General features: G+C 46.8%; 1 protein-coding gene across 2 annotated transcripts in view; it reads right to left on the bottom strand.

Moving 5' to 3' along the window:
* Positions 1-3,882: 3,882 nt before the first annotated feature.
* Positions 3,883-16,660, bottom strand: part of asph (aspartate beta-hydroxylase) — a 37,798-nt gene continuing 25,020 nt past the window's right edge. Inside the window, exons 5-12 of one of the 2 annotated variants that reach the window (XM_085379105.1) lie at positions 12,060-12,153; positions 9,993-10,076; positions 9,823-9,875; positions 9,659-9,736; positions 7,547-8,471; positions 6,851-6,880; positions 6,691-6,738; positions 3,883-5,804 (exon numbers count right to left, since the gene is read on the bottom strand). In XM_085379105.1, coding sequence (XP_085235231.1) covers positions 5,797-5,804; positions 6,691-6,738; positions 6,851-6,880; positions 7,547-8,471; positions 9,659-9,736; positions 9,823-9,875; positions 9,993-10,076; positions 12,060-12,153 — 1,320 coding nt within the window. In that variant the 3' untranslated portion in view covers positions 3,883-5,796. The remainder of the gene's footprint in view (positions 5,805-6,690; positions 6,739-6,850; positions 6,881-7,546; positions 8,472-9,658; positions 9,737-9,822; positions 9,876-9,992; positions 10,077-12,059; positions 12,154-16,660) is intronic. The other variant, XM_085379104.1, reaches the window with a different exon arrangement.

The raw sequence follows: 16,660 nt of genomic DNA, 5'->3' as shown, positions 1-16,660 counted from the left end.
CCTGTGGGGCTTGGCGGTGCTACTGCCGTGGGTCTGGATGGGTCTGGGCCCCCTGGCCTTGGTGGGTTCCAGAGGGCGGGGGTGCCTACTGTGGTCAGCAGGGGAGCTGACCCAGGGAGGGGCTGCTTGCCCCTCCCTTATTTCGATCCCCAACTGCCTCCCTCTACTCGCTCCACCACACCCACCCACACATGCAGGGCCTTGGGGTGCAGGTGTGTCACCAGCAGTGTTGGTCAAGTTACTTGAAAAAAGTAATCAGTAACTAATTACTGATTAGTTCCCCAAAAAAGTAATCCTGTTACTTTACTGATTACTTATTTTCAAAAGTAATTAATTACTTAGTTACTTTTTAAAAACACGATTTACAACCTGAGTAGGTGATAAAGCGATAGATCTTTCAGCCCAATTCTACTTTTTCTGCATAATCCATCACACAAAATGTAATCAAATGGAAAAGTCTCTTTTTAACTTGTTTTATTAGTTTTAATCTTTTAACTTTATGCATCAAGCAAACATTAAATTATATGCAACATTCTCTGACTGGAAGAAATTAGTTTAACATTTAAACCTATTTTCTGCACATAAAATAAAATATTTTTTGTGTTTACACTCAGTCTTTCAAATAGATGCAAGTAAAACACAGCAGAAAATAAATAAAGTCAAAGACTCAGCGGTCCTGTTGCTCTATTTTCACCTGTAAAGCAGGAGTGGGGTAGGCGGAGGTTTACCCTGGTGCAGGTGTGCAGCGGTCAGTGGAAGAATCCACGAGTTTCTCTGTGAGTTTCCCATTACGTCGTAGCTACTCGGTGCTTGTTGGAAGTTTAGGGGTTTTTTCACTGTAAAAAGAAGTTTTCTTCCCACGCACAGCGGACACTAATGTTTTTGTCACTTTTTATGGAATCAAACTCAAAGTAAGGTCAGTACTTCCACGCTTTAGACGCTGCACGCTCATACTCTCTCCCACACTCGATATATGATCCACTGTTGATCTGCACACAGCTGTTGTCACGAACGTCGTGCTCGCTTACGTCACTGTCACGAGACACTCTCGCAAAAAAATCACGGTTTTTGTAACGCAGTAACGCAGCGTTCCTACGGGAAAGTAACAGTAATCTAATTACCGTTTTTGCAATAGTAATCCCTTACTTTACTCGTTACTTGAAAAAAGTAATCAGATTACAGTAACGCGTTACGCGTTACTGCCCATCTCTGGTCACCAGGGTACAGGGGAGACACTCCCCACCGTCTGTCCCCTTCTGGCCACCTGTGCCTCAATTTTATTCCACAACTTAGACATGCACATTACTCACACTCTCATAACACACACATATTAGTGATGGGATTTCCGGCTCTTTCAGCTCCGAACCGGCTCTTCAGGTTATTTTGTTGCTTTAATTAATTTATTATTAACAATAATATAAAATTATGTACAAAAGGAATTACTAATGTAAAAAACAAAAGTGGTTTTATTTATATATGTTTATATATAAATATTTACGGTGGCCCCTAGAGACAAAGCACGTACAAACTCCAAAACACATTTCTAGCATGAACTGAACTTCCAAAACAGAGCTACTAGATCACTTAAATTACACAATTAAAAGCATGAAAGCATATGTGTATTGTTTGTGTATTTATACACAAGCATTCATATATAGTCAAATAATTCTGAGTTTGTACGTGCTTCGGAGTTCGTACGTGTTTTTACGTGTTTTGGAGTTTGTATGTGTTTTGTCTGTAGGGGCCACCGTAAATATACTTTTATTTATTCACTCCACATAAAATTTAATAAATAAATCATATAATACAAAAACCAACTATTCACATTTCAACTTTTAACTATTTAAATCCATCCGTTCGCTTCCACTTATCCTTTTCAGGGTCGCGGGGGCGCTGGAGCCTATCCCAGCTGTCATAGGGCGAGAGGCGGGGTACACCCTGGACAGGTCGCCAGTCTGTCGCAGGGCCAACACACAGGGACAGACAACCATTCACACTCACATTCACACCTAGTGGCAATTTGTATTATCCAATTAACCTATCCCCACAAGCTGCATGTCTTTGGACGGTGGGAGGAAGCCGGAGTACCCGGAGGGAACCCACGCAAACATGGGGAGAACATGCAAACTCCACACAGAAAGACCTGATGGTGGAATTGAACTCAGGACCTTCTTGCTGTGCGGCAACAGTGCTAACCACCGTGCTGCCCCTATTTAAATTTTCGGCAAAAAAAAGTAAATAAATCTGTCTCTCTTCCACAGCATGTCTTTATCCTGACTTCCTTCTCTCACCCCAACCAATCACAGCAGATGGCCCCGCCCCTCCCTGAGCCTGGTTCTGTTGGAGGTTTCTTCCTGTTAAAAGGGAGTTTTTCCTTCCCACTGTCACCAAAGTGCTGCTCATAGGGGGTCACATGATTGTTGGGTTTTTCTCTGTATGTGTTACTGTAGGGTCGACCTCACAATATAAAGCACCTTGAGGCGACTGTTGTGATTTGTTGTGTAAATAGCACTGCATTGAATTTCATTACAGATCACAATGTCATCTTCAAACATGATTGATCAGGCCAACGTATCACCACTGTGAACATGACCGGGCTCAGCGCTGATCCCTGATGTAATCCATCACTTTCCACATCTAAACACTGTTTTGCTGTCCTCATACATGTCCTGCACCACCCTCACATACTTATCTGTTTTTCCTGACTTCCTCATACAAAGACAATACAACTCTGTTACCTTCTCCATACTCCTCCATCAGCAAACATCACATGTGTAGCACTATTTCTTGGTATGAACCCATACTGTTGCTGTGACTTATCAACTTGATTCCTTCTGTAGTTGCTGCATTTCTGTCCTGTTTTTGGAAATCAGCAGCAGCATACATGCTGTCACTGTCCAGGACTGTGTTAAACAATCTGGTCTACAAAAAGCCCACAGTCCCAGATTTCTCCACATGTCATCTGGACCAACCACCTTTCCACTCTTCATACATGTCATCACTTGTTCCTCTGCACTTTCATACCCACCATCTGTCCTCCATCCTCTTGTTCTTCATTCATCGGCTGCTAAGTATTCCTTACATCTTCTTAACATCCCCTCGTCACTTCAGAGGCGAGGCTGCCGGACACTGGCGCCACCGGGCCCTCTGACCACCACCAGTAGGCAACGGGTGAAGTGTCTTGCCCGAGGACACAACGGCCGAGACTGTTGGAGCTGGGGCTTAAACCGGCAACCTTCCAATTACAAGACGAACTCCCAACTCTTGAGCCACGATCGCCCTAATCTGCTAGAGCTTGATCTGCGAAGCCAACTGATACAAGTCATTTTCTCCTTCCTTCCACAGCTCGGTATAAGCCTTTCCCTTTGCTAGACTCCACCTTCTTCAGCTCCAACCAGCCCTTTGAATACTTTCCTATACTAAAACTAAAAACATTCCCATTCTTCTCACGAAATAAAAAAAAAAAAAAAAGTATTGTGCACCTCAGTCTGCTTGATGTCTCCACTCTGAATCATTTTCACTGGGTGAATTCTGTGCACGGTGCTTCCAGCAGTGTTAATACCATTTCCTGTGCAGTCACTCTGCATTAGTAAATAAGATGAGATAAAATACGTCTTAAACCCATTTTTATTCTTTGGCTTTTGGCCTCAGCGAGACTTAGTTTGATTACAGAAAAAACTAATTCATTTCGTACTTTTTGCTTTACATCTTATGTATTTGTATTATTTAGTTTTGATGTACAGCACTTTGCGTCAGCTGTTGTTTTAAAGTGTGTTATATGATGATGATAAAATTCTTATTCTTCTGTTTTTAAACTAATTTCAACAACAAGTTTCTGCAAAAAGAAAAAGAAACAAACAGAAAATTGAACATGGAGGAAAAAGATCATTGAAATTCTGTAAAATAGCCATAAAGCACAGAAACACGGATTTGTTTCTGTGACAGGACAGTGGGACATAGAGCTGTTCAATAATCACACAGTGACCCACTGTGGCCGTTTCACACACAGCAGTCTGACAGCGCTGTGCAGCTCGACGTCACATGTTGGAGGATTTTCTCTACCATCACGGCATCGATTAGGAATACTAAATAAGTCTTGTGTTGTGACGAGGCTTCACACAGGTAAACAACAGGTAAACAACAACAACAACTAAATAAACAGGCACTGCTGTGTTGTCCCAAATCTTTTATTGTAGCTCCCAGAACAGAAAAACTTCCCACTTCAAATCTCCGTCAGTACTTCATGATCATTTAGTCAGCACAGTGTCACACCTGCACACTCAACCATAATCTGAGGGTTATGGCTCAAAGACAGCATGTCATCGAAGACGTGGCCACGCCCCCTCCGCTCCTCTGTCATCATTGATACTTTGTTGCATAGTGTTCATCAGAAGTGGCCTCTGCTTAGCAACAGCGCTGCCTGTGCGCCACAACCATCTGAGACAGGAACGTGACCTGTGACCAGGGCCGAGTACTGAAAACCCAACAGTGTTTCTCTTGTTTGTGCTTCACAGGACAAAGTCAGCAACAGCTTATGGCTTAGTACAAAGCACCGCAAGCATCTTCTGGAAATAAGAATTCTTCTCATCTCTCCAAATTCTTTTTAAAAAATCTATTAAAAAATCTAAAAGTTGTCTCTCAGTAAAGATTCTACTTTTCAATGTTACAAAGGTTCAGTTCACATTGACTCAAAGTTTCAGCAAACAGAAACACCAGCTAGTGTTACAGGAGAAAGAAAAATCAGACATATTCACACGGCTGTTGTTACAGTAAGTGAGGACCACACGTAGTGTTTACTGATTCCTACAGCATTTTCACCGCATCATCATACATCATCATCCTCGAGTGAAGCGAGGTGATTTATTTTTACAGAACAAACAGAAACGATGTTTGAGTCTATATCTGGCCTTCAAAATAAGATTTGACATTATTGTGTGTGTGACAGGGTGGCGTTGCGCCTCTACAGAGAGGCTGGATTTCCACAGGAAGGAGCCACTGTTATAAACGTGGGGGGGCGCTGCCCTCACAGCTCAACAAGCTGAGGTTCAGCTGTGCAAACAGAAGATCCAGCTAGGAGCCGACAGAATACAGTTTGATGTAGTGAGATAACAAAACGAAAAGAGTCAAACACAGTCTGCAAAACTAAACTACAGCTCACACAACAAGAAGGATAAGCAAAGATCTGTCCGCACATAACAACGCATTACTCACAAACACACACACAGTTCATGTGTTAGCATATGGCTCATCCTGGAGTCGACACTGAGTGGTAAATTCACCTGATGCTAAGGAGGAGGGGAGGAAGGAGGTGGGCGACACGCGTCACGCCTTTGCATAGAGTCCTCTCTACACTGAGCAGCAGCTTCGGCTCTCAGCCGGCATTTGATTTGGTTGCTCCGACACTTTAAAGTGTGAAGCTTCTTAACGTGCAGCTACAGCTCTTTTTGCTGAGAGGTACAAGACTGTGCGAGTGCAACACACACTCGCACGTCACAGGGAGTGGACATCAGCCCAAACACACTCAACTAAAACACCCTGAAAACAGGAAAACAAAAGAATGAGCCCAAACCTGAAAGAAACACAACAAAGGTAAAGGAAGCATGTTAGTGAACATCATCTCACACACTGACACTAAAAGGGAGATTTAAAGGGAGGGATGAAAATGGGGGGAGAGGGGCGATTGTTGCCGTGACAACTCAATCATTTCTCTGGAGAGGGGCATCATCATCTGAGCTCAGATGGTGCTGATGCAATGTCAGTGGGTCCCTGCTCCATCACAGCGGTGACTGCCGTGGCCTACGTTTCTGTGGACGCAAGAGCAGAGAGACGATTGGTCAGTGTTCACAGGTGACCTGACAGGTGATCACTCCCCCTTCATCTCTTATGAAACGTACGTTCTGATAAGGAACATCTGCAGTCACACATCTGTCTGCTCCCAGCTGTTGGCGGCTAATCTAAGCTTTACATCACTCCCACTTTCCCACGCCGTCAGGCTGATTGTCACGTCACTGGTCTAGGCCCTCTGGCCTTCTTCACGTACTTTAAATCTCACTGTGCATCTGTCATTGTTCCTTGCAGACATCTTTGTGCACCCCACCTCCTCCCCATCGCTCCATCTTCATCTCCACCCCAGCGTCTGGACTCGGGGGTCCCACCCTAATCCTCATCACGTTCTGCTGTGATGGTTCCCTAAGTCTGACCGCCTCACCTCAAACTGAGCTATGCACATCATTCCTGCTAATGATCGCTCTTTATCGCAACCCTGTGGATGACAGAGGGGCTGAATCAGGTGACCATGAAGCACCCCACATGTGCATTTAGTTCCTCAGGTAGGTGATGTCAAAGAAAACAGACTCAGCCTGGACCGGCCTCTGCCACTGCTCTGTGGTCCAGTGTGATGCTCCGTGCACACAGCTGCAGATTAACATCCTTCTATCACAACCAGCTACAGTATGTGCAGCTGTTTAAACACCAAACAGCTGACCATGACTGCCTCCCGACTCATCAGTGCACAGCTAATGAAAGGTCACACAGCAGCTGTGTGACCTTTCATTAGCTGTGCTAAGACTGATTTCCCTGTTCAAACTACGACTGCAGGGAGTCGGGCAGAGATGCATTTTATACGTTCGATTTAGGGAGTTCAATTCTTCAAATCTTCTAATGGGACGTAGAAGCCATGAAACTGGTTACCTGTAGGCTCGTCTTTCCACAGGTCCTCCATCTCAGGAGCCCTTGCTGGTGCAAAAACAGAAACACACATGCTGAAGTAGAGCGAGAACAACACTGAGTCACAGCCCTCTGAAGGCACAGCGAAGGTCAGCTTTCAGGAATGAGATGTGTACCCACTCACCACCACCATGTGCTGCTTCTTCTTCTGCGACTGTAAAAAACAAACATTGAAACAACATTATTCTCCTGCCTCAGCACTGTGTCAGTGCTGTTGGTCAGCTAGCACACGTGCTGTGAAGCACAGGCTCTCAGGAGCTTGCTGGACTTTGATCTGTCCTGATGGCTCAGCTATCAGTGCTGATGGAGACATGAGACAGGCTCAGGCTTGTTACAAGTGACCTCCATGACCACTCAATAGTTCCACTGAGGTTAAACTGGACCCCACAGACAGCTCACTCTGAGTGTCAGCACCCACACCTGAGCCATGCTGCTGATGCTACCTTAGGCAGCATCATTAGAAGACATAGCATACATTTACACTGCTATGCAGATGACACCCAGCTCTATCTGTCCATGAAGCCAGATAACACACACCAATGAGTTAAACTGCAGGAATGTCTTAAAGACATAAAGACCTGGATGGCCGCTAACTTTCTGCTTCTTAATTCAGATCAAACTGAGGTTATTGTACTCGGCCCTGAAAAGCTTAGAAATATGGTATCTAAGCAGATTCTTACTCTGGATGGCATTACCTTGGCCTCCAGTAACACTGTGAGGAACCTTGGAGTCATTTTTGACCAGGACATGTCCTTCAACGCACATATTAAACAAATATGCTTTCCTGAGTTGTACTTTTTCTCAGGAGCTTCAGTCTTACCTGGTTCTGTTTCCTCCTCAGTTATTTCTTCCTCAGTGGTCTCTTCTGTAGGAGCTTCCTCTACTTCAGCTTGCTCCTCAACAGCTTCTGCTAAAGGAGCCTCCTGCTCCTCTACAGGAGCTTCCTCAGCAGCTTCTTCTGCATGTGCTGCCTCCATTTCTTCTGCTGCAGCCTCAGATTCTTCTGCAGCTTCTTCCTCCTCAGCAGGTTCCTCTGATGGAGCAGCCCCCTCCTCCTCCTCTTCTACTGCTGCCGTCTCCTCATAAGCTTCTTCCAAGCGAGCTGCCTCCTCCTCAGGTGGCTCCTCAACAGCTTCCTCTGTAAGAGCTGTCTCCTCAGCCACCTCCTCGTCTGTGTCCTCCACTGAATCAGCGAGAGACTCTTCCACCTCTGCTGCAGCTTCATCCTCGGCCTCCTCCACAGCCTCTTCTGTGGCCTCCTCCGCGGTCTCCTCTGTAGCCTCCTCCACAGCCTCCTCCGCGGTCTCCTCTGTAGCCTCCTCTGTGGCCTCCTCCACAGCCTCCTCTGTAGTCTCCTCTGTGGCCTCCTCCACAGCCTCCTCCGCGGTCTCCTCTGTAGCCTCCTCTGTGGCCTCCTCCACAGCCTCCTCTGTAGTCTCCTCTGTGGCCTCCTCCACGGCCTCCTCCGCGGTCTCCTCTGTAGCCTCCTCTGTGGCCTCCTCCACAGCCTCCTCTGTAGCCTCCTCTGTGGCCTCCTCCACAGCCTCCTCTGTAGTCTCCTCCGCGGTCTCCTCTGTAGCCTCCTCTGTGGCCTCCTCCACAGCCTCCTCTGTAGCCTCCTCTGTGGCCTCCTCCACAGCCTCCTCTGTAGTCTCCTCTGTGGCCTCCTCTGTAGCCTCCTCTGCGGCCTCTGCTTCTGTTTCCTCCTCCTCCTCTGCAGCTGGCTCTTCTTCAGCTGGAGCAACCTGAATCAGCACAGTCACATTAAACCATATTCAGACATTATATGGCCCCAACCAATCACAGCAGATGGCCCCGCCCCTCCCTGAGCCTGGTTCTGCCGGAGGTTTCTTCCTGTTAAAAGGGAGTTTTTCCTTCCCACTGTCGCCAAAGTGCTGCTCATAGGGGGTCATATGATTGTTGGGTTTTTCTCTGTATCTATGAAGCGCCTTGAGGCGACTTTTGTTGTGATTTGGCGCTATATAAATAAAATTGAATTGAATTATAGTTTTGCTGCATCTTACCAGCAGGCTGCACCAACTATAGAGAGGGATTCCTGTCACTACAGCGTTACCGGGTCTTTAACCTGAGCCGTGTCTTTATCGCTCAGGCTAACGTGGACGCCGGGCCTTCCCTGCACATGGACCAATCAGGCTGTCAGCATGACTCTGGACCACAGAGCTTCTGTTTATGCAGGGAAAGCCTCACATGAGCCGGTGAACAAACGAAGAACATGGCATTCCCATGGAAGGATGAACTGAGCAGAACATTTATTTATTTATTTATTTAGGACAGTGCATGTTAATGAACATAAATGTAAAAAAAAAATTACATGAATGTAAACATACCAGATTATAGCCAAGGGCTAATTTCCATCTGTTGTCCTAGAGGACACTGGCATTGTTGACCAGTGTTTGTGTGTTCCTATGTGCTGGATGTGTGAGGGTGTTTCTGTCAGACTGGTTGGGGGACACAGATCATCAGAGACACACCGAGTTTGTTCTGCATGATGTGGCTCAGTTTCCTTCAAAGCTCGCAGAGCCAGGCCTGCCCTCCTGCAGCCCACCCAGCAGCTTTGGGAAAGACACTCATTTTGGACTTTTTACTACATGTTCATAACGTTTAGAACTTTTTCTGTTAATAAAAACACCCCTGGGTCCATTCATACGCCAACGCAATGAAGTGAAAGGTAAACAGCTACATGACAGACGTTCCTGTTTTTTTACCATCTACCATAGAAACATGGATTTGTTTATATCCATGTTTCTATGGATTAAAGAAACAAATTCTAATCTAAAAGTTTCAAACCGAAGTCAAATAAAAGTGAATAAATGAACCTTTTCACCAAAGTGCAGCTCAGAGTTTCAGAAAGTGAAAGAGTCTCTGCTCGACACACTGACACGGCAGCACACTAATAACAAACACACATCACCTCCTCTTCCTCAACGGCAGCATCCTCCTCTTCTGCAGCAGGCTCCTCCTCCAGCACCTCTGGCTCCTCCTCAATCACCTGAACAACAACAGGTAGACCACCAAAGTGTCATCAGCAGGCAGGAAGCGCGACAGAAATAAGAGTGAAAGGTTTGTCAGTATAACCTCATCGGCCTCAGGAGGAGCCTCAGGAGCTGATTCTGATGCAGCTTCAGGCTCTGAGGAAACAAAGTTCCCACTGTCAGATCGTTAAGCACTGCCTGTGCCTGATGTGCCTTTACACACCGAGTATATCTCACTATGACCTAACAGCTGACTCTGCTGTCCACACATACCTGGTGGTGAGGGTGCAGCTGTGTCTTCTGCCACAGCAGCTTCAATCACATCTTCCACAGGAACAGGGTCAGGCTCCACAGCAGCTGAGGAAGCAAACACACGTGTAGATCACAGAGGGGCCTTCATGTGTAACCAAGGACGCTGTGGAAGTGTCCTTAGTGTTTCAGTCCTCGTCGGTCACCTTCAGGGTTGTGTTATCGCACAAAGGCCAACACAGACACTTATTTAAAGCTCTGGTAGGTCCCGAGCCCGCCGCAGCGAGGTCCCGAGTCTGCAGCGAGGTTATTGATGCAGCTCTCAGTCACAACGAGGATCGACTTCAGTCCTCATCACTCTCCTTGTTCAGTAACAGGAGTGCAGGCGAACGGTCTCACTCCCAAAGCGTCTCATTTTTTACGCTCGGTGACAAATCGTCGCTATATTACGCTTCCAGGCATCAACACGTCCCAATGTTACGAGATCGGAAGATGAGGAAACATGAGAACCGTTTGGAATGAATCTACACATGTACGTTTGTTTTACTTAAATGATGGTGAGGGATAAGGTCGGGCTGGAATACATGGCTGGGACGTGTACGCTACTGGATCTCATCCATAACTCGGTGCGTAGCATAAGAACGCACAAGGTCACCTTTGGCGTTCCTCAGGAATGCCGCGGGACGTGACGAATCGTCGGGATGTCACGCCTCTGGAGTGAGGACGGACTGTCGCTCTTTTGAATGGAACCGAGTTTGTGGTGTTTGATAGGCATATCCCTCGGGACCAACCAGCCGCTCTATTTGGCCCTCGCCAGCTTCTGACACTGTGAGCGATCTCCGTGTTTTCCTGGACTGTTCATTTAAGCTGGATAACAAGCGTCCTCAGTAATCTTTTACCAGCTGTGCCAAACCTATCCATGCTTTAGTGACTTCCACATTAGGTTACTGCATTTCCCTTCACCCTGGTCTCCAATCCGTCCACCTTCATAGACTTCAGCTTGTTGAAATCCTCAGCTTGTCTCCTAACTGGAACATTTGCTTCCATCACTCCAGTTCTTGACTTACATCGGCTGCCCATCAAATATTGTATTGATTTTAAAATCTTGTTGCTTACCTTTAATATTATAAATAACATTGCGCCCAGCTATCTCGCCGACCTTCTTAGCTTGTATACCCCTGGTCGAGCCTTAAGATCATCTGGTGAACTAGTCTTGGTCCAGCCCGGGTCCCACCTGAAGCCCGGGGCCCACCTGAAGCCCAGGGCCCACCTGAAGCCCGGGGCGATCGTGCTTTTGTCTCAGCTGCACCGAACCTCTGCAACAGTCTTCCTGTTACTATTCGTGCCTCAGACTCTATTCAATCTTTCAAAACACGGTTAAAAACGTACCCATTTCATTAGTTTCACTAGTCAGTGCCCTTATTTCATCTATTTTAACTTTTTTACTGCATTATTTCTTATTCACCCAGATAATATTTTATATTTATGAACCGATCTGTGAACCGAGGCCCGATATCCATTGTGTTTAGCCCACTCTCCTGGTTTAACGAGTGCTTAGTATTAGTACTAGTGCTTGATTTTGCACTCTGTTGATGTTTGATAACAATGACTTACTGTATTATTGTGACGCACTCTGGGCTACCTTTGGTTTTAAATGTGCTATATAAATAGTGCGAGTAGGAAGCACAGCCGTTTGCATCCACATACTGACACGCCTGACTGCACAGGTGGAGTAGATAACGTCACACTGGTAACAGCTGTGTGTGGATGCAGTCCAGCTCTATTCAAACCACGTCAGCTGTGTTCCTCTGACCCTGACACGTCCTCCACGTGTCTGCATGGATCCAGCACAGACCATCAGATGTGGGACTTTGGAATAATGTTGTAAATGCATACAACCTTTGCTCCATATTTCAGTCACAGGTGAGTGAAACATGATTGGTGCTGTGTGACCATGTGAACTGGAGGACACGACACACCTCACAGCTGTGTCTGTTCGGGCCCATAAACATGAATAATAATCTTTCTGTGAACTTGTATAATTCTCACTGTGCTCACAGTTGTACTGTCAGTGTGTCTTTTGTGCGCTACCTTCAGGTGTGGCTTCAGGATGAGCGGTCTCCGCTGGTGCAGCGGCCTCCGGGCTGCGGGAAGTGACGACAACATCCTTCTCTTTCAGTCCTACGTGGGATGATGCACATGTGGTTTGCAGGAAGCACGTGTGTGCACAGTGTGTCACAGGACATGTACTGTATGCATATGTGTGTACCCGGCTGCATGTGTCAAACACGTGTATGAATGTGTTACAGTTCGATCAAAGGTTTGGGTTTCATTTGCTGACATATTACAGTTCATCTTAAACTGACAAAAACCTCCAATAATGACCTTTGACCTCGAGGTGTGTATAGAAAACAAGCATTTCTTTGTCCTCAACTTTAACTGGAACCAGCAAAGTTAAAATGTGAACATTAAATAAAAAACTAACAGTTTAGAGCACAGCTCATCAGCAAAGGTCAAAGGTCACGGCTGTTAACCCCAGACGACTCATTAGAAAAAAACATGTAGGTTTAGGTGTGTTTAACCCTGATAGCCACGCCCATTATTCCTGTACAGCCTGTGGTTAACGTGCTACATCAGGGGGGCCCAACTCCAGGCCTGGAGGGCCGGCGTCCTGCAGGTTTTAGATCTGACCCTGGGTCAGCACACCTGATCACATGATTAGTTCATTCCCAGGCCTCTGGAGAACTACACGACATGATGAGGTCATTTAGCCCTTTGAATCAGCTGTGTTGGATCAAGGACACACCTGAACCCTGCAGGACGCCGGCCCTCCAGGCCTGGAGCTGGACACCTGTGCGCTACATTAATGACACTGTCGGTGTTTCTCATCCACAGGTGACAAAAACTATCAGTGGGAAACATGTCGTCCTTTTTGAGCACACTTCTAATGTGTCCAGTATGCTCTCCTCACACTGACTTCTTGACCTTTGACCTCTTACAAATCCACAGACAAGCGTTTGCTTTCACCTTTAAAACAGTGAGACTACAAGGACCCAGACTCTTTATTGACCAACGACAACGTTTGTTACAGTTACACAAACTTCTCTAAACTCAGGGGAGACTTGCATTTTGCAGTACGACACACACAGACACACACACAGACACACAGACACACACACAGACACACAGACACACACACACACAGACACACACACACAGACACACACTCACACACACGCACACACAGACACACAGACACACACACACACACAGACACACACACACACACACACACAGACACACACACACACACACACACAGACACACACACACACACACACACAGACACACACTCACACACACGCACACACAGACACACACACACACACACACTCACACACACACACAGACACACACACACACACACTCACACACACAGACACACACACACACTCACACACACACACAGACACACACACACACTCACACACACAGACACACACACACACACTCACACACACAGACAGACACACAGACACACACACAGACACCACGCTGCGTGACCTGGTCCCTGCTCGTCTGCAGGACCAGCTCACAGTAGGTGCTGACTGTCCTTATTGCAGACAAGCAGCTGAACTATGTGAGGTTAACAGCAGCAGTGCAGACTAAACTACAGGCACACGGCCTGACTGAATAGAAGAAGCAGTGAATGATGTTTGTGGCTCCAGCCGCTGTGAGCAGATACTCAGCATCATGTGACTGTGTTTGAGCACTACTCTACTTTCCCTTTGTCAGGTTTCTCTGCCTTAGTCTTCTTTCTCTTTTCAGCTGCAGACTCTTTGCCTGCCTCCTCCCGTTCTTTCTTTCCCTGCCCCTCCTCCTTTTTCTCAGGCTTCTCGTCTTTTTCCGCTCCTTTCTTTATCCTCTTCTCCCCTCCCTCCTCCTCATCTGTCCCTTTTGCTTTTTCTTTTCGTAGCTTCTCCAGAGCCCTCTCCATCTCTTCTTTCTCCAGCCTGTCCTCCTCCTCCTTCAGCCTCATAGCCACCCTCTCCTTCACCCTGGCTGACATCTCCTTCCTCCCCATCTCGAGCTCCTTCTCCTGCTCCTCTTTGGCTAGGAGCTCTCGGACTTCAGCCAGAGCCAGTTTGGCGAGCTTCTTGGCCTCCATGCGTTCATGGATGATGGCGACCTGCTGCTTTAGAGCCTCTCGGAGCTTCAAGCCCACATTCTTTGGAGAGCTTTCTGGAGTAGATGATGGTGATAGTCATTAAAAACTCATTACAGGAAGAGCCATGCTCAGACTCACTCTGTTATCAGAGGTCACCACACAGCAGGCCAGCACGAGCATGGCATTAGGAACATCTGTCTCAGGCACGCCGCCTCTCATGCTCCCCTCTGAGGAACGAGCAGTATTATATTCTTTGTTAATATTCAGATGAAAACAGGAACTCGAGCAGCTTCTTACAGATGCATTACCACAGGCTAGCTTTGATAATCGAGCACCAACGTATCAACACGTATCTGCAGGATTTTAGTTTGTTAATCCAATAAACACATGCTCTAATGACCACAAACAGCTGAGTAGCTCAAATTTCATTGATCAGTCTGACCCACACTGCAACACAGCACAGCTTCATGCATGCAGCTGCACATCGATACCTTTCTTAGCTCCTCCCCCAGGCGCACATCCAGGTTTTTCATCTGATGTTACACACAAACAAGATCAAAGTCATGGTGCTGCAATGCTTTTAATTGTAACAGTTTAAGTTGGACCTACAGCGTTTGCACTTTACGGACCGTTTGAAACGATCCACAGCCCACCAAAGCTGCTTGAAGCACACCTGACCTCACCTGCCTTGGAATTATGCTAGACATCAAAAATAGATTCAACTTTATCTCACTGTAATCAGTGCTGAGTGTGAATTCACAGCCATGCTATAACAGCAACACTTTCATGTGCAGCACAGGGAAGACAAACAGGTGTAGTGAGGACCAGTCTGAATCTGTTCACCTGCGGTATCAGTGTGAGACTTCTGCATGGCGTCTACAGCTCCTGCCTGCCCTGCAGGGTGACAGCGATACCAAGTGTCCGAAAAGACCGACACAAACATCACAACAACCCTCCAAGTAAGGACAACATAACAAACACTGACGAGACATTCAAAGCATGGAGCAAGAGACAACATTAGCAAGCTAAGCTAACCTTAGCCAGTTATCCACAACACTGAGCATGAACCAGTTTATTAACATTAGCTAGTGAGCTCACGTCTACAGACTACAGGACCACCAAACCCTCCCCCGCATCCTCTGATGTCTCCTTCCTCAACGAGCTCAACAACTTTTATGCTCGTTTTGAGCGAGGGAACCCCACAACCACAACCAAAGCAGACATGACGCCAGACCACCAACCTATGACTCTCTCCCCCACCGATGTAGGAGCGGTGCTGAGCAGGATCAAGGCTGCAGGTCCCGATGGCATCCCCGGGCATGTTCTCAGAGCGTGTTCTGGGGAGCTTGCAGGAGTGCTCACAGACATATTCAACCTGTCCTTGGCCCACGCTGTGGTACCAGCCTGCTTCAAATCCACCTCTATCGTCCCGATACCCAAAACTCCAACCCATCTACCTCAATGATTACCGCCCAGTAGCACTCACCCCCATCATCACTAAGTGCTTAGAGCGACTGGTCCTAGCACACTTCAAATCCTGTCTCCCCCCCACCCTGGACCCCCACCAATTCACATACCGCCAGAACAGGAGCACAGAGGATGCAGTCTCCATCGCAATGCACTCTGTCCTCTCACACCTGGACAACAACAACACCTACGCCAGAATGCTGTTTATAGACTTCAGTTCAGCATTCAATACAATCCACCCCTCACAACTCATCAGGAAACTGACAGACCTGGGCATCAGTTCCCTCATCTGCAAATGGTTACTGGACTTCCTGACCAACCGCCCCCAACATGTCCGGCTGGATAACCGCTGCTCATCTACCATCACAATGAACACCTGTGCACCACAAGGCTGTGTGATGAGCCCTTTCCTCTACATGTGCAATGACAATAAAGTTGAATTCTACTTCATTCCCAGAGTGGACTCCAGGATAAGTCTGGCAACGTAACAGACGGACAGCTAAAGCTAGAAACACACTGACCATCTATGAGCTAAGTTACTACTAGCCAACTAAATGTGCCCTGCTTGCTAACATTATTGCTAGCCAACAATCTGTCTGGAGCTAGCTGATATGCTCCATGATAGTAACTTGTGTATGATGTCTAACAGTACTGATGTTAGCCAAAAAGAAAGGATGTTTAACCAACATTAGCATCTACAGCATTGACCACAGGCCAGTTCTGATAGCTGACAGTGACATACTGAGTCTATTCTGAGGTAAACACTGGAGCAGGAGTGAATACTTAGTGGCCCAGTAAGCACAGAGGGAGTGAACTGGTCAGAGTGGACATGTTTCAGTGAAACAAAGACTGAACTCACAGGTCACTGTTAGGCAGTGTAAGAACAACAGCTGACAAAAGAACCTGCTTATGTGCTCATATCAGATTATCTAAGTAGTTTTTAATCGATTCCTGCTGCTGCCCAGACTGACTCACAATCTACGGTCTGAAAATCACCCAACAGCACAGAAAAAGGAAGTATTGGAAGTAAACTTCCTGTTACTGATTATTTTGTTTG

Source organism: Diplotaxodon limnothrissa, linkage group LG18, assembly GCF_057381915.1.
Source record: "Diplotaxodon limnothrissa isolate DT_005_m linkage group LG18, D_limnothrissa_male_GT1.1, whole genome shotgun sequence".
NCBI lineage: Eukaryota > Metazoa > Chordata > Actinopteri > Cichliformes > Cichlidae > Diplotaxodon > Diplotaxodon limnothrissa.
This window is presented reverse-complemented; position numbering and strand designations above follow the sequence as displayed.